Below are 19,963 nucleotides of genomic sequence, written 5' to 3' on the forward strand. Positions count from 1 at the left end.
TATATGGCATACACTATAACAGGGCACTATGTGTTCAGCGGTTAAATATAATTTGTAAATATTGAATTTATACATCTAACAAATTTATGCTTCACGCATAGCTGCATGAAGAAACCTATGATCAGGAGATTAAAAGCAGATTATTTTAGTGGAAAGAATAAAAGAAGGGGGGAAAAAGTCTTCACACAAATCACTGGCACAAATCACTTATACTACAATATATATATATTTATATACTGTATATTAGCAAAAAAAAATGTAAATTAAACATTCTGTTATTTATAAAATAACAGACAAATTCTGACCAAAGCATATATTAACTAATAAATAATAGCGTTACAGTTTCGGCAAATTAACTTTGCCTTCATCAGATAATGTGTCTGATGAAGGCAAAGTTAATTTGCCGAAACTGTAACGCTATTATTTATTAGTTAATATATGCTTTGGTCAGAATTTGTCTGTTATTTTATAAAAGAAGTTCCAAAGCTAGAATGAGTGGCATTCTGTTATTTAGCATTTTGTTTTGCTCAAATACCATGCACCACATAAATCTTCTTTAAAAAAGTTAAAGTTAACGTAACGGGTGCATTAAATGCTGGAAGTCTTATTCAAGTTATCAAGATCTTACGTTATGGAAATTACTATCTAACATTCACACAAAGAAAATGACAATAAATCTGGTGCTTTCGAGATATGTAGAAAGACTAGTTGAATTTGAGAAACTTTGATTTCTGTTGATTTGAGCCAGCATTTCATATAATAAAATAGATTAACATTAAGAAGGCAATTTTTAATTTCTCTATTTTTACAAGACATGATATTCTAAAAATATTTAAAAAATAGTTTGCTTTGATCAAAAAGTTAGCTAGTCAGCACATTTTATTTATATATATATATAAGTTCTATGCTATGTACACGGATAAATTTATGTATTTCTTATATAGGTTCTTCCCTTTTTATATAATAAAAATTTCTGTAATACATACGTTTTACATCTAGATATATTTATATATATATGTATATCTAATACCTACACTCAAAACGTACGAAAAAAATCTTTATTACAAAGGTACTCTTATTTTTTTTATCTATTTATCTACAATATTATGTAAATAACACACACTAAAGTATCACATATTATGTCTCACATAAAATGTTTAAGGGAATGCATAAGCAAAATCAGCATTTCCTTCACCTAGCTAGTACAATAGTTTATATTTTAAAAAAAGAAAATAAAAAACTAGAAACCTGAATGTATCAAATTCGATTAAATCAATTTCGTTCTTTCTTTTTTCTATTAAATAAATTTACTATTATAAAAAAAAAGGATAAAATGTGTCTGTTTTATTGTTCAAAATGTAAGACCAGAAAAACTTCACTTCATTCGTTATTTTTCAAATATATTTTCCCTCCCTTTTAGTAAGTAGTAAGTAGAAACTTACCATTTCGTTCAAACTTATTTTATCAATATCACGAGAAGTATATATATCTTCGAATATATCTCGTATAGATCTTAGAATAAAACGCATATTCATGAAATATTATGCAATTGCACAATGCTCGATTGTGACAGAAAAATCATTCAATTTGCACCTTTTGTAACTCTTCCTTGTTACTTGACAAGAACATATAACTGTATTCCAGGAATAGTTGTAGCTTTTCCTTTAAAATACAACTTTTTTTAATAGTGTATGTAATTATTAATACACTTTGTTGTATGTAGATAAGAATATTCATATATTTCAATAAGTTAGATGATAACAATGATTGATCTGCATTTGTGTGAGAGTAACTGTATTTTAATGTAATCGGATATATTATTGATTTATGGCAGATTGAAAAATGAGTTCAACTGTGACTATTTATAAAATTGTGGAACTACAACATATGGCTTTGTACTGAGATGATATGTGTGCAACAATGTGAGAGATGTGTACAGTATTTGTTTGATATATTAGCAGATCTTGTATCATTGTTTTTTCTTCAAACATGCTCCGTTCTTTTTTATTAACTTTTTCAGCTTCTTTTGCATCTGCAAAATACTCATAAGCATTGTTTATTGGCTGACAAACAACATGCATTATATGTTGTTATTAATTATACATTTTGTATACTATAAACGCCTAATACTAGATGGTTATTATATCCGTATTTTCCACGCCTCATAAATCGATACATAAAATAATGTAGTAACATCTACGCAAAGATGTACACAGAACTTGACGCAGTAACCTCATTAGCGTGGTTTACGAAGTAATAAGCATACAGGCCAAGGCCTCATGCAAAATATTAAAAATGACAAACCATTTTTTTTCTTTTTTCCTTTCATTTAAAATCTGCGTACTTTCCCGCGATGTCACACAGACCCACTCGAATCGCTTGGAAAGACCAGAATATTTTCTGCTGTGTATGATGGGGAACAACAGGCATCAAATGACGCTCGGCTAGCAGAACTAAAACTGCTTGAGCTTAAATCTTCATAACTGGCAAGGCATTGACTTCCGCCTGCAAAAAAGATAAGTGTATACAAATAAATACAACTATAAAATAACATGATAAAAATTCAATAAGAGGATAACTTGCTAAAAGACATAAATGAAATCTGTGAAATACAAGAGTTTTGCCTTAAAATTTCGTAAACAGGAATCAATATGTATTTAATAGGAGCCAGAAAGGGGTCTTGGAGACTAAAAGGGCCTTTTTAAACTAAAAGTTTACTATTATCTTCTTTTTATGACAATACAATAATGAATATCTAATATTAAAATACACGTACAAAATGTTTGACAGGTGACTTAATATAATTATTTTACATTATTTTCTTCAATTTTGTACAATTTTGATAGTCCCATTTTCAAATTTATTTTAAAGGATTCAAGAGCAATTTTATCAATAAGCTGAAAGTACTTACTTATCAGCATTGTCAAGACTAAGGTAAGGAAAGGTATTTAGTTACACCCATATATAAAATCATATAGCTGTTTCACACAATACACATCTTGATTTTCTTCTTCTTCTTCTTCTTCAGTGGTTCGTATCAGTGATAAGACATCAATAATGTTATTCCAGCTTTTGTCCCATATTCACATTTAATTTTGATCTCGTTCGAATAAAAAATGGTTCGTATGCCTTTCTATGAATAATGATTTTTTTCTTATCAATTCCTTTTTATCGATGTTATGCGTTGTCTCTTTCAGGTATTTTAAAAAGGTCCGATTTTTCATTAAACATTAGAAAAAAAAAAAAAAAAACAGGACTGACAGTTTGCAAAACGACCACATCAAAACACAATATCGCCCAAAACGGACAATATTAAAATAAATGATGGTACCATAAAATGGTCTTTATTTTATTCAGTTTCACACAAATGACCAAAGTTTTCAAGGAAGTATAATTTTAACACACCATTAGTACCTGCAAAGAACAATGAGGAAAAGCTAGCAGGTTATAAAAGTTTCTTTACTAATCTGCTTGAGTTCGCAGGTCTCTACGAAGTTTCATGTACATGCCACAACAGTGAGTCGTATGTCTTATAATATTCGTACACAACGTATTTGTATTTGTTCCAATACTATGAAAGAAGGTTAACATTCAAAGTATAGCCCTTTGCGTTGGATTATATTCAACCACTTTTCTATAAGTTCCTCGATTCTCCACTCGTTACCACGTCTTGTTCTTAGAAGCAAAGAAGTCAGTCACTGTTGTTTCCACCTCTTGCTGGTTGGTGAGGCATCGTGATTTTGCGAAGGGAAAGGTCAGGACTTCATGCTGGGTGTGGCATTAATTTGATGCCATCAAGTTCCTGAATTTTTTGTTGCGGTTTTCGATTTGAGTTCAATTTTTCGTTTTCCTGTTGCAGCAGGGCAGACTTCTGGTTCACCAATGAAGAATATTTTTGGCGTAGTGCAACATACGTCCGCTCCAACTGTTCGGAATAAAGGTCCGCACTGAGGTACGACGGTTAGAAACGAACTCAAACTGAATAACCCCTTGTAATTCCACCACACATAAGGCATTACTTTGTGCTCGAAACGGCCCCGTTTGGCGACCGGTTCTAGAAGTTGGCCCTTGCTCAACCACTGTTTTTGCACATTAGGATTTCGGAGAAACACTTTCGTCGCATGTGACAAAACCAAATATCACGCAGATTTTTCAGCAGTTGTCGGCATACGTATACTCTTCTTTAGGTTTGAGCTCGGTTTAACTTTTATGGCATAATGCAGTAGTGATGCATGAATTCATGAAAGTGACGCAGTATAGTGGACCGGGACATAGCCACCTGGTCTGACAATCGTCGCGTGCTGGTGGATGGACTTTCCTCAATGGTGTGTCGTATGACCTCAGAATCTCTTACCTTAGAGCGGTCGGATCTTGGATGTTCTTCGAAATTTTTACAATCGGCACGAAATTTCCGGAATAAAAGAGCTGCCGTGCTGTAATTCACTACACCTTTCCTTCTCGGATGACAAATATTTTGGGCTACTGCCGCAGCGTTATGTCCAAGTTTGAATTCATAAAATAACAATTTATATATCAGACGTCTTTGAGCACTTATCGTCACTGGTGTTAAACATCGATTTAAAATACTGACAGAATGACGATTTCCATGTTAAATAATCCGCTTGCCACACTACCTCTTGGGCCAGTTTGATCTTGTAATTGCGATCGATCGCGGCATATACACGGCGGCAATTTGGGTTTGGAAACATTGCAAAACTTATGACCCACTCTTGTAAGACACTTACAGCTATGACAAATACTAGATTGAAAGAATATATTAGGGATATTTAATAAATGATGCTCCAACACCAGGACTTCCAAAACATTTGAAAGACACAAAGCACAACATCGAAATACAGCTATCTTTATCATTCACAGAATGACAGGCATACAAGATATGGTTATGTAGAAATTTGGTACTTTGGACAAAAGTTAGAATACCATCATTCCCATACGCTCTATCCCTATTAAATATATATCTTTCGTTATCTTGGTCTTAACAATGCTGACACGTGAAAGGAAGAATTTGGCGTTTAATATATGTCTTCTTAAACTATCTATAATAATTTAGATTAGCAAAAGTATATACTTTGTGGGATTATTGATAGTTAAAAGGATCTTTAACATTTAAGGTAAAGAATGTATATTTGTAGATTTCGTACGTCGTTATCTAATAGATACCTTCAATATGAGTGTCTGTGTTGTATACGACTCTTCTTTTATGTTTTAATATTATCATTAAAAAAGTAGTTCAGTGACCGTTCTCTCCTACAGTTACCTCATCAGGTCTGAAAAATCTTGACTCACAAATCTTTCCGAAATAAGTGGATACAAGAATTCTTGAAAGAGAATTTGCCATGAATCTATTATTCACATAGTATCATCTTTTATTAATATCAACAAAATGGTTTCGCTGTCACAGGGTTCAATGAAGTATGAGTCGCATATATTGCTATATCAAATTCTAATAAGTATTTGCCAAGCTTTAAGGTCAATTGGAAGAGAAAAACAACTTAAGGGCAGTAAAAGACAAACAAAAGACTGAAAATTTTATACGGTACGACTTTTTCTTTCTTTTTTCTTTTCTACCTGCTTTCTTTCTTTCTTTCTTTTTTTAATAGTTTATGGTGCCCGCAAGAACCTGCGTTGCTTTAGTTCCCTTACTTGGAATTGAAAAAATGAAATGAAATTTTATGTCCCACGGTTGTGCCGTGTATGCTAAAGGAGACGGTGATGATGAGAAATGAATGAAATGGTGGAATGAAGAAAATGAGGAAACGGGAGAACCCCGAGAAAATTCATGTACACAGTGTTTGTCCACCACAAAGCCCACTTGGCACGAGCTGGGATCGAACCAGAGACTCCACGCACCACAGATGAACACGCTACCACTGAGCCACCGTGGCCCTCTTTATTTGGAATTATAGTGTCACTAATGTGTGGTATCTATGTCATTAGTTTACAGTAATAAAGCGTTTGTGTTAATAATGGTGTTACAATACAAAACAGAATGGAATATTTTGCTACAAAAGCACATTAATGAAATAAAATACACTCATTCGCCCTTTAACGGATATCGAAAACAATGGGCATAATTTGGAGCATCCGATGCAGTTTGAAACTTCTCCTCCCTACGGATGGAGTTGTGGCAATTCTAGACACGGCCCACTGTTTCTCAAGCTAACCGCTAATTGGCCAACCGTTACTTTGAGTTTACTCAAAATGCACATTTATACTGCCAGACTGGACAGTATGGTTCATTAAAAGTACAGTACTGTATCATTTTTTTTATTTTATTTTCTTTTTATTTTATTTTATTTTATTTTATTTTATTTTATTTTTTTTTTTTTGTAATGTAATCATGAACTTAGTGTCGGAACCTACGAACAATCGGCAACATTGCATCTACGTTTCCCTCTTTATCCGTTAAAACGAGGAATGAGTTTATATACTCAAGTTTTTCGCTGTGAACCCTCTCCGCTGGTCTAGCAGCTAGCACGTGCGCCTTTGGTACACATAGTCCCGGGTTCATTGTCCGGTGGAAGAGAACTAAGAACTCTATTTCATAATCATTCACTTTCATTAATTATCTGTCTTCTTTAGCCTAAGGGTGATCATCATCGGACGTTAAATTATCTTTTTTATATACCATATATGTATGATCATATACCAGCTGGATAACGAACACAGATCAACTGTTTCTTTCCGTAATTCATGTGAAATACACCTGCAACTTACAAAATACAACAAATAATTGCAAAACTAAATTATTTAATAAGAAACATAAACTGTTCTGAGCAATCTAACAATAGAACTACGCTCAGCAGTCTGTAGTGAAGCTGTAATATATTGTAAAGCATACAGAATAAACAAGATTTTCCTGTATGTAACGTCCCCTGTTATTCCCATTTTAAACTATGAAGGAAATAATCTCATTATTCCACTTGATACGAAATTGGATACATACCGGGGAAATTGATCATAAACAAATGTTATGTTCAAAATCTATTTAGTCAAGGTAATTCAATACTTGAAAGTAAAGATTAGAAATTAATCCTATATAGAGGCAGTAAAGTTATGCAACCTCGAATCGAATCGTTAAGAACTGTCGAACAGGTGCAAATAATGAGATCCTACTGACACCTAATGGCGGTATCAAAGCTGGGCCACCCGGGGAAACGTGCCGGCAACTTTGAACAAAGGGAACATCAAAACCCAAGATTTAAAAATGAAAAACTAACAAACCTAAAAAAAATAAAAAGTAAGTATATAAGTAAAAGGTAAACTGAAATGTATGGACTAGGAAATAAATATTAACCTAACACACTTATCATAATAAGTTATTAAACATATTAAGAATTAAAGTCTTCAGTTATAATAAAATATAGTGTCTGACATTTTGTTGGAAGGATTAAAGAAAATATAATAGTACATAGGACAGATTGAAGAAAATAATAGTTCGTAGGGCAATCAGATTTTGAAAATATATACGAACATGAGATGTATCTCAAACTTTCACGAGAAAGAAGTCTTCCTGTTTCCTATAAGAAATATACTTCATTCGTTTCGACTTTAAATTGTAGAAAGGAAAACGGTTAATTCATAAAGAAACATGTTTTCTTCAAAAATAATATAGTACTCTATTTTTTTTTTAATTCGTTTCTTTTTCGTTTAGAGTAAGCAAATATATTTACATAAAAATATGTATATATGAAAACTGAATGTAAAAACACCAAATAATAAAATAAGGTTAGATGGTGCTAAAGGAGGCGTAACTGAAGGTGTGCAATAGTGGAATCCTACACAAAGATACTGAAACATATAGTAAAGTTATTTCAGCGCCCATCAAAAGAATTTGTAGTACGAGATGAAAAGAAAAACATAGGCAGTTTTTACTATTCCTAAACATTTTCTTGAAATACGTGAGGCTCTAAAATTCATTATAAAGAACAGTATGAATTTCGACAAAAGCATGATAGCGAAGATCTTCTTCATTCAATTTTAAACCTCGAGTTTCTCATCTTTGTTGTGATATGGAAGCCAGTGTCGAAGGAAATCAATGTTATAGGCAAATATATACAGTCACAGAAGTACGACCTCGACCTCGCTCTAACATCGACCAACGAGATTGGAGAGTAGATTAAAATTTTTCGAGGTGGAGTTGCATTATTCATGCTCACAGCACAGACCATGGCTAAGAAGTGCGAAACAGAATGAACATTTCTGTATAAAAGAATACGGAGAAAGAAGACTATGCCAGAAGAATTACTCCTGAACCTCATCTTTCCTCAGAGAAGAAAATAGATGAAGAAATAGGCGAAGTGCAGATACGTAAGTACCGTACTTCTTCTTTGTCTCCACATTTTCTACGTTTAAATCGGGACGGCGTTTCCATCTTTTTTTCTCCACTCTCCTCTATCTCTATGCTCCATTCTCTCTCCTTCAGATCATTTTGTATCTTGTCCTTCCATCTCATCTTGGATCTTCCCTTCTTCCTCCTACCTGGTATTTCCAGCTTTCCAATTCTCTTTTCCACATAGTCTTCGCTCCTCCTTCATTCTATATCCAAGCCATTTGAGCCTCCATTCTCAAAACTTTTTACTCAACGGTCCCAATTTATATAATAGTTCCTTATTCTGTCCTTTCTCGTCACACCTCACATCTAACTAAACATTCTTATACCGCTTCTTCCATATTTTCCTGGGCCTTTGTGATTGCCCACATTTCATATTGTAAATCGTAGCTGGTCTTATTACTGTTTTATATATACACGACCTTTTAACCTACAACTTACTTTCTCGTCACACACGACCCTACTCATCCTTCTCCAGTTTAGCCAGCCAGATTATATTCTGTGTTGAGTTTCTGTATGTAATCCACTCTCCTGATCAAGGGACGATCCAACATACTTAAATTCCAAGGAAGATAGTGGCCTCTGTCCTTGTAACCATAGGAAGATCCTGTCTTCTTTTTTGAGTGCCATATATTCTGCTTTTGTTCTACTTATTCTCATGCCCCTCTTTTCCAACGCCCTTTTCCATTCTCTTAGTTTCTTCTCTGCCTTTCCTTTGGATGTTTCGCACATAACGACATCATCTGCGAACAGTATACTCCATGGCTCTACCTCAGTCGCTGACACATCCATTACCAAATAGAATAAATATGGGCTGAGAGCCGATCCCTGATGCACGCCAACTTCTACAGAGAAATCTTTTATCATGCCTACACTTCTCTTTACTTAGAGCTCTGCTCTGCTCCGTCACAAGTCGTATGTATTTTTCTGAAACTTCCCTCTCTCGCATGCATAGCCATAGTCCTTGTCTAGGCACTCTGTAGTACATTTTTTCCAACTCGATGAAAATGAGGTGCAACTACGCTTGTATTTCCCCATATCGTTCCAACTGCCTCAATGCAAAGATCGTATCAGCTGTTCCTCTCTCTGAAATGAAAACAAATTGCTGCTCTTTAACAGTCGTTGAGTTGATTTTGAGTTTAATGTCCCTTTCAACAGCGAGACTATATGAGACAGGACCTACTGATTAACGTGAAATCCGAATCACATGAGCCACCGGGAATCAAACCCGGGTCTTCCACGTTCAGGGTGCGTACGCTACCCGCTTAGCCACGAAGGAGCTCATCCAACAGTAGTCTCCTGTCATATCCTTACTTCAAGTATTCTTTCCCAGGTTTTCATAGTATGAGACTAATTTAATATTCCTGTAATTTCCAGTCTTGCATATCACCTTTGCCTTTATAAATTGTTACTAACGTACTTTTCCTCCATTCATTCAGTATCATCTTCTCCTTCCTCAACTTCTTCATGAGATTCCGTAGGATATCTATGTCTTCTTTGCCCAGACTTCTCCAAACATCTACCGGAATTTGATTATCACTCAATGCTTTCCTGCTTTTCATTTTCTTAATTCCGTTTTCCACTTAATTCATACTTATCTCTTCCACCTCTCTTTCATTGGTGAAATATCTACGGATAAAGAAAATCCCGTGTTCGAAGGAATTGGCTCCCAAGTTAGATGAGAAGGATTCTTTGACTTGTTCTTATGGCGTCCTGAAGTTTATAATTTATAATGACCTTTCTGAAAATGTGTGGGATACTACGACTGCCTATCGCATTATTTTGACCATACCTGTGAGTGTCGCAAGTTGTGAAAGAAGCTTTTCTAAACTGAAAATAATCAAATACTATCTCAGATCAACAACGAGTCACAACAGGCTAAGGGGACTATCTATAGAATCGGAAGCAGCATCCAAATTAGATATGAAACAAATGAGCCAAGATTTTTGCAACGACCAGGGTGCGAAGACCAGGAAAGTGTTGAACACACGATGAGGTTACTTCTCGTCACGATCTTTACTCTTACTTTTAGTATATATATACTACAGCTCGTCCGCTATTGTATGCATGCCTTTTGTACTTATCTGTAATGATAAAAGTTGCTCTTTTGCTTTTTATTTAATTATATAAAAGAATAAATTATTGTAAACCATTAAAACAAAGGAATTGTAAGCAATGATCGGTCCCATACCGAGCAAAGTGAGAGGGGGTAGTTTTCAGTTGTTTGATCGCTTAGATCATTATTTTTCAGGGAAAAATATCTTTTTTTGATTTCAGAGTTGGGGGTATCAAACTTCCTGGCTACCCCGGCGTGACAAAATATAGGTATATTGCCGCCACTATTGATACCATTCCTTTCCTCTGCATATGTAGATATTTTCTGGAAGATGAAGTATTATACAGGATGATAAGAAACTATTTGAACAAACTTCGAGAGCCGTTTCCCGACACCGAAACGAGCAAAAAAAGTCCTCTGGAACTTTAGTCAGTGAGGGATAGTTTCGGCGATATAAAGTGCCGAAAGCGTTGCAAAATGAACTTCAGAGGGCTGTAATTCAAAAACAACTCAACGTAGAGAGTGTGGTTTAGAACATGACACTCAAAGTCATACCTGCTCGATTTAAAAATGTATGTTTCAAACCTGTGCAAGATGTGTGCGAGGGATTTCCCCCAAAGGAACGTAGGGATTACTTGCCAGCTTATAGGAAATTCCGAACCGAACTCTCTACGCTGTATTGTTTTTGAATTACAGCCCTCTCAAGTTCATTTTCCCATGCTTTCGGCACTTTATATCGCCGAAACTATCCCTCACTGACCAGAATTCCAGAGAACTTTTTTGCTGGTTTCGGTGTCGAGAATCAGCTACCGAAGTTTGTTCAAGTAGTTTCTTACCATCCTGTATGTGCTTCATCATGATGGAGCGCATAGTATCAATATTGGGTGTAATTTTACTTTATAATCTCAACTTTTTCATAAATAAATACTTCAATAACATCTAGTATTACTATGAACAGCTATAAGTTAATCTACATGAATTGAAGAATTATTATTACTTATAAATGATCAAATAATAATGTTTACAGAAAAGATAGGAAATTATAAGAAAAAGGGAAAAATCATTAAGAAATTAAATAATTTTCAAATTAAGCATTGCAGCTTTCCATAAAAGGTTGAGTTTTGAACTAATCACAAGTGGATTACGAAGATATGTTTAGAGAATATTTAATCATACAGTGTCAAAAATACAGTAATTACTTCAAGATCTGCAGTGACACGAAATGGGAGGAAAGCAAGCTAAATGTCGCCGAAGAAAACACGGAGTGAAGTGCAATTATAAAGAAAAATGTGGCCGCTACAATCCAGAGGACTAGTACCCCGATCTCCACCTTGCCGCGAGGTTGATCGTTGTATTGTATTTTCAGATTCATAATAATCATTTCAAGGATATAATAATGATTGTGTGGTTTGAGGTAAACCGAGAAGGTACGGAAATGTTTACATAAACTCCTGGTGAAGAAGACTAATATCCGATCCTGACAAGATCATATCATTCAGACTGTCTGTTGTTTTCGTTGTAGTATTTCGAAACAACTGAATTTCAAGTTTCGACAGAAATACACAATACACAACTGTTATTTGTTGAACAAAATAGTAAAGTTAAATAAAAATATGAAAATTAGTGCAGTTATTTTAACAATATTCTCTATAATTAACTTTTAAATGTTAGCATTCCTCCTATCAAAAGACAGAAAATGCGCAGAGAAATTATTTGAACCTCGATTGAAGATATTATATTGTCATAGTCCACTGACAAGTTAAAGAAATCTAAATTTTGATTTTCAACTGTACGATTTAAACTTGTCACACACAGATACGCTTGACTGAATATCGCAGAATCGTCCTTCTAATTTTGAACACTTTGATTCATTCAACAAAATCATCATCTTGAAAATACCTACGCTGCTTTGAATTATAATTTGTACTTTTGCAGTGCTTGAAATTTGTGGACAATTAATAAATACAAAGACTAGTTCACCCTTACAAGAAGTCGAATACAAAGAAGTCGAACAAATGATCTACTTTCAATTAGAATTTTCAGCAATACAATTATTATGATGATGTTTTGAGAAATGTGTTTCTACAATAACTTTTTTCTGATTAGACAATCTTTACCACAAAATTACATTTATTTATTTATTTATTTATTTATTTTATACGACAGAGAATAGAAGTAACATGTATCACAGGGACAATTATATTGTAGGATCAAACTACCAACGTGTTATAATGAAATTCTCATCATCAAAAAGAGGCGCAATGGTCATATTTTAAATAAGTACTTGTTCTAAACAGCCTCTTCTCCTGATTCATAATGAACTTACGGAGTTCCTTTTCTTAGTAGTACATAACTCATCATCATCAGTAAGTCAATTCTGTCATCTCGCATCTGGTTGTAAAAAAACTATATTTAAGTTGATCCATGTATGCAAACATTATTAAGGAAAAAAAATCTTTAAAAATACAACTTCGTGAGTTAAATGTATATAGTGTAAGTTATCTAAGCTAGTCATAGAAAATTACTAATATTCAATAAATATTTCATATAAGGATATGCTTATATTTTACTACTTCCCCGGCCACACGAAATAAGTGACTAATTTAGCCAAATTATAGAAAAATTAATTATTTATCTATCCCATAGATTCCAAAGAGGAAAGATTCGTCAAATTTCAGTCATGTTTGTAGAAAAAGAAGAAGGAACTAGAGACCTGCATGGGCCGGGCCTGGCCCGAAGCCCGGCCCGGCCTGCGGGGCCGGGCTGGCTCTGTTATTTCTTTGGGCCGGGCCGGGCTTGGGCGGGCCGATACTGTTATTTCTTTGGGCCGGGCCGGGCTTGGGCTGGCCGACACTGATTTCTCTTGAGGTCGGGCCGGGCTGGGGCCGATCAATTGCAATTCTTTAGTAATTATTGACTTTCGTTAAACGATAATTGGAATAAAGCCAAACGTTGAAGAAGTGTGTCCGTGAAAAATGTTACAAAGAATGCAATAGCTATTTACACTTAATGCTTGCTTACCGGCTCCACTTTCACTATAGAGGATTGCAGGCATTATGCGGTAAATTGAGCTATGGCCTTGATCTTCACTGAACTCAAAATATAACAAGAAGGGGTGGGAATGTTTTGCCTGTCGCTAAACAATATTGCCATCTTCACTTTATGCTAAAAATCAATAAGGTTAGATTTTTGTTACAGGGAATGGAGTTTTCGTTCTCTCGATGACAGGCAAAGTTCTAGGAGGCAATGGTACCATTCGGGAGGCAAGCGTCAGGTTGTGAACCAAAGTTTGGAAAATGTTTCTGAGGGTTAGGTCAAATTTAGTGCTAAATATTGAGAAAGATTGGGGCTCGAGCTAATTTTTTTAAAAAAATTATCGGGCCGGGGTCGGGCCAAAAACTTTTAAAATTTATTGGGCCCGGGCCGGGCTTGGGCCAAGGATTTTGAAAAAACTTATCGGGCCGGGCCGGGCTCGGGCCGAAAATCTCCAAAACTTTTCGGGCCCGGGCTGGGCCGGGCCTAGGTGCGTTCGGGCTGGATTGGGCTCGGGCCGAAAAATTAGGCCCGTGCAGGTCTCTAGAAGGAACACAAAAGTCATATAAAGAATTTTACAAAAATTACATTGAGGGGCTTTGACAACTCTTGCAGTCATCCTACGCTGACAAAATGATGAATTTTCAGTACCGAGGCAACGTAAGACATGGATTTACAGTTGAAGGTGGAATTCGAACTATATATATTCCCACTAAAAACCTCACTCGTGCTTCTCACATTAAAGGCAACAAGGCTAACCATTTAACTTCAAGACTGGGGTCGGTGGCGTGATCCTGGACTTCAGTTCTTTTGAAGCTCAGGTAAGTGTAGTGGGATCGGTCTATACTGTGAGGACCGATTTTGCTTAATAGTATGTACACCCGCCAATTCACCAGATTAGTCCCGCTCCTAGTTCGGGTTCTACGTTAACAGTAAGTCTCGTCCTTTATAACCTTGGTGTTGTATAATGATAAAAAAAAACATAGAAATTTATAATTCATTTAGCAACAAGAGAGCTCATGTCTTAAGATTCTAGTCAAACTAGCTACTATACAACCGGGTAAATACTGACTATGTCGTCAATTTCGGCGGAAACAAAAGTCGGTCAGCTGCAGAGGGTCATTAGTATCGGTAGTAAACGTAAATGGTTCAGAGTCAGTTACCGTTTTGTTCCAATAGAGGTGCTGGGGACCACAGTTTTTATTCGAATTGTAATCGCTCCTTATCCTACCAATAAAAAAATGAAATCTTTGAGTTTTACGTCCCACGGTTATGCCGGTTAGGCTAAAGGAGACGGTGATGATGAGGAAGACTGAAATGGTAGAATGAAGAAAGTGGGAGGAAACGGGAGAACCCCGAGAAAACCCACGCACACTGTGTTTGTCCACCACAAAGTTCACTTGGTGGGTCTATGATCGAACCCGGGACTCCAAGCACCAGAGGTAATCGCTCTACCACTGAGCCATCCTTAGGAGTATTAGGGGTGTCTTACCCCTACAAAAAGAACACTGTAGGTGTAAGACACCCCTAATACTCCTAAGGATGAGAACATTTTCTATATTTTTACTGTCCACATTGAAAGCGATGTTGTCTGTTGTTTGTGATCGCATCACAGAAAAACGACTGAACAGTTCGAAATGAATTTTAGAGCATTGGTAGTACCTATCTGGAGCTAGTTTTTTAAATCACTTTACTTTAATTAAAGAGCATATCCTAAGGCCGGAAAAATAAAGAGTACGCAGAAGAATCGTTGTACTCGTACTACATATACGCATTCTAGACTGTTAAAGAGAACTACAAGAAACTTTCAACTAATATGGATAAAAAAATATGTCATATGTAATATTTTCCATTTATAAAGTATAAGTGCAGAAGTGCACTTTAAGTGTAAGATTTACCTTAAAATTCCAATAAAAATTTCCTTTTTACTCTAGAAATATAGTAGGAATAGTGCTAACAGTGCCGTTCATTTTTTTTTAAAAGACATATCATGTTCGACTTGTAACTATTACTCCGAATATACAAATCAACTGATAACTTCTCTTATCCTCAGCTACAGTAAAGAAATAAAGTAATATACATATGATTGGAAAGACTTTTAAGATGAACATGGTCGCATATATCATTCAGAGACTTGGATATTACGGAAGTTAGACAAACATTTAGAGAGCTTCGAAATGTGGCGTTGGAGGAAGATGGAGAAGGTAAAATGAATAGAAGAAGGAAAGACGAATAAGAAGAAGCAGGATTTAGGAGCCGTCATGTTTTGAGTGATGACGTCCCTCGGTGAGCACACTATCCGGGGAAAGGGAAGGAAGGATGCAGCCTGGGACCTATCTGTTAGGTACCACTCCGGCATTTGCCTGGTGTAAATGAGGAGAACCCAGGAAACTCTCATTCAGGATGGCTGGCCTGAAAAGCTTTTTACACTTTTTCGACCGAGTGCCTCCACCGGGAATCGAACCCGGGACCGCTCGCACCGAAGGCAAAGAGCGTTAGCGACTAGGAGGAAGAAGAACACACATGATCGATGATTTCAAAAATAGAAGAAAATATTGGGAATTAAAACAGAAAGCTGAAGATCGAGGAACATTTCCAGGCCCAAATATAGAACAGAAAAAAAGAAAAAGAAAACAGGAAAAATCTCATCAGTCCCAGGACCTGCCAAAAGGCAGAATACTTTATAATAATAATAATAATAATAATAATAATAATAATAATAATAATAATAATAATAATAATAATAATAATAATAATATAATGCAGACAGACTGGCTAGAACTCTGCACTGCTACTTAATATTTATATATTCGTAAAGAGGACAAATAGCCTCCCTGTTGACGTCCTCATTAATAACTTGGTAATCAATCAATCAATATTTGTATACAATATTTAAAGATACCACTCCTATCAGAGAAAACTATACTGAAATCGTCCAATTCATTCAAAAGTTATTTGAGAGAGGAAGTTTTTCCTGAGGAAATCGATAATTGCATCCTATTGTATTATTTTTTAGTAGTAGTATGTATGGTGGTGTAATTTACAAGTAATAGCACATCTAATTAAGAGTCTTCTTCTCTTAATAAAAATATGCTACAATTAAACAAATTATGTTTCACTTAATAAATAGAAAAAATGCATTAAAAGCATGGCATAAATGTAAGCATGAATATTAACAGCAAGAAAACAACCAAACGAAATGTTTATCCAAGGACTATCATACAGAATACATAAATATATATATTACTATCATTAAAAAGATATATTTACAAAAGGTCTTTAATATGCTTGTGATATGATTCATGCAAAATAATATCAAACAATTTTTATTAAAAGATGAAATACTTTTATTATTATTCCCTTAAGCAGCAAAATAATGAAGGTTGCCAAATAAAATAACAAAAGTTCATATATAAAAATAAATTTATTTTCTTAAGTTCACTGCAATCAAAAATAAATTAAGGCATAATTTACTAATTAACATTAAACAATTTATTTGTTGGAAAATGATTCAATTAGTCATAAAACGAGGCAAAAGCAAACAAAACTTATTACAGACTTTTACTAATCAGTAGATTAATTAATTATATATAGCTGGAGTTCCCAACTATTTATGTATCTATATAGTGGGGCAAGAAGTCTACATACATCCCTTGTTTTATCATAATTTAGAAGCCTGGCAATTTGCTGATGCTATCTTGAAACCTGTTTCTGAGATATCGTAAAGAACAAAGAAATCGATGTATTTCTAATAACAACACACATTGCAAACACGGGAAATTCGTGAATTTTGTTTCTGTGTCATTGCGAAACTATAAACTTCTCAACTATAGAAATCCAATATTCCAGCATTTCCGATTTCAATAGAGGGAAATGGGAGGAGAAAGAACCTATTTTTGCCATAATACATCTATCTATCTATCTGTAAATTCTTTGCTATCTCTCAGCTTTTTTCTATGATACATGTCGACAGATAGACGGCGATCCGTCAGGTTTCTTATACTTAAGTATTGCAAAATTTGGAAAATCGAACCTGATTCTCTGGATGTAGGTCGACTTTTACTGTCCTACTATATACAATATTACCACAGTTCTAATCTACTAGGTAAATAATTCTTGAGTGTAACATTTCAAGTTGCAACTTTTAGTTATAGAAATGAGATCCATTTTATAGAGTATGATAAGTCTATTTTCTTCATTTAAAACTTACAATTTTATTAAAACGATTTTTAAAAATACCATTACAAATGTTCAAATCTCTCCAGAAGGAAATGTTTTGCAATACAAATAATTAAAAAGAATATATATATACTTTTAATTATTTACACCGCTATCATAATTAGAAAGAAAGAGGCAAAAATAATCTAAGTATTATTAACCACACGTAACTGCAAGTATGATACACTTTTTTGTTGTTAACGCTGAAATATTCAGAAAGAGAAAAAGGACCCCGCACTTTTCTTATGGAAAATGGCTTTCGGCTAATGTTGTTGAAACTTCGCTGGTTGATAGTTCTTAACATGTGGATCAAAAGTCTCAATGGGCACAAAGACCGAAATCCACTCCTTCCCCCCAAAAAACCGCCTCCAATTAGCTGGGGGGGATTGAACTGATTTCAGCATGTAAAACAATTTGTTGTTTTAATCAACTCAACAAGGACCCTATACAACCACATGTAAGACTATCAAACTACCCCACTTGACACCGCCCTTTGCCCCCCACATATCCCCCCCGCGAATTACCTTACGGTTGTTCCATATTACTGTAGTTTATAGTTGCGCGTATGTGTTGAAATACCTACAGTTTTGGTCTCACCTTCGATATAATGGGTTTCACGTATCGCTGATTACGAATCTGAGGTGAGAGTTCTAGAATTCAAGATGGATGATCAATATGGCGGATCAAAAATACGAAACTCCTGAATGTAGCCACAAATAGCTGTTTACTAGGGTATTTTGAGTCGTTGGTTACGAATCTGAGGTCAAAATTCTTGAATTCAAGATTGCAGATCCAATATGGTGGATAAAAACATCGAAGCCACAAATCGTATTAGACTAGAGTGTTTTTAGATCGCTGTTTAAGTACGCAACATTTCTTGATACTTCAGCCACCATGTAGAATTATTCTGCACCCTTGCCCTTTACAAAAACCCACCACAGATATCTTAATGCTGAACGGTGTTAAAATAATTCATCAATTATCTGTTCATTATTTTCATCATTTCGGATTGCAGCATCTAATGTGGTACTTAGCAATGAGTCGTCGGGATATCTAATATTCTGTAAATGTCGTGCATGGTCTAAATACCACAAGACACTTGCAACGTGCGCACATGTACCTAATGTACGAGCACCGCTTTGACATGTACAGTAGTAACCTTGAATATCATTTTGATCATAATCCTGGGCATTGCGTTAGTAGACAGAGGATACCGCGATGCAATTCCTTTACTGGAATATTTAGGAATTGATCATAGAATGCCCGCACTCCTACTACCACGTGAAAGACAACTATCAACAGAAGATGCGAATACTTCTCGACTAGTTACTAAAAGTCGATGGATAGTCGAGGCAAGAAACGGGCATCTAAGGTCTGTTTTTAAGTTTCTAGCACAAACGTTGAATTTGGAACATGCAAAGAAACTAAATAGTTTCTATCGCATAGCTGGAGCTATTTTGAACAGATACCATCCCGTTATTTTCATGCAAGATGCAACCATTGAATTAGCTAGAGAAATGAGAATTAGGTCAATCATGCCGAACGTTGTTAAAGCAAGAGTGGAAGTAGATAATCTTATTAGAAGGAACGGTCAATGGGTACTGCTGAATGATCAAGGCCTAATTGATTTCTCTGTACTTAACTTAAACTACTTACGAGATTTGACTGTAGGCACATATCAAGTAGATCTCTCATCCTCTTACGTCCAAGATAAACTAATACGAGATAAGGATGAGCAATTCCAGCTTGACGAAAATGTAACTGAACCGGAATTCCTGCGCATACGTCTCTACTCAAGGTTCCGCAATGCAACTAAGCATCAAGTTTTCACAGCATATGTAGCCAATGATGAAGATGACCAGGATTATGATCAAAATGTTATTCAAGGTTACTACTGTATATGTCAAAGCGGTGCTCGTACATTAGGTACATGTGCGCACGTTGCAAGTGTCTTGTGGTATTTAGGCCATGCACGATATTTACAGAATATTAGATATCCGATGACTCATTGCTAAGTACCACATTAGATGCTGCAAACCGAAATGATGAAAATCAGCATTAAGATATCTGTGGTGCGTTTTGGTAAAGGGCAAGGGTGCAGAATAATTCTACATGGTGGCTGAAGTATCAAGAAATGTTGCGTACTTAAACAGCGATCTAAAAACACTCTAGTCTACTACGGTTTGTGGCTTCGACGTTTTTATCCACCATATTGGATCTGCAATCTTGAATTCAAGAATTTTGACCTCAGATTCGTAACCAACGACCCAAAATACCCTAGTAAACAGCTATTTGTGGCTACA

At 35.3% G+C, this 19,963-nt stretch overlaps 1 protein-coding gene across 1 annotated transcript in view; it reads right to left on the reverse strand.

Annotated features, from left to right (window-relative positions):
• Positions 1-452: 452 nt before the first annotated feature.
• Positions 453-19,963, reverse strand: part of rudhira (breast carcinoma-amplified sequence 3 protein rudhira) — a 121,237-nt gene continuing 101,726 nt past the window's right edge. Inside the window, exon 9 of the mRNA XM_081751903.1 lies at positions 453-2,505. Coding sequence (XP_081608029.1) covers positions 2,357-2,505 — 149 coding nt within the window. The 3' untranslated portion in view covers positions 453-2,356. The remainder of the gene's footprint in view (positions 2,506-19,963) is intronic.

This window comes from Thermobia domestica, chromosome 3, assembly GCF_964235325.1.
Source record: "Thermobia domestica chromosome 3, izTheDome1.hap1.1, whole genome shotgun sequence".
NCBI classification, from domain to species: Eukaryota; Metazoa; Arthropoda; class Insecta; order Zygentoma; family Lepismatidae; genus Thermobia; species Thermobia domestica.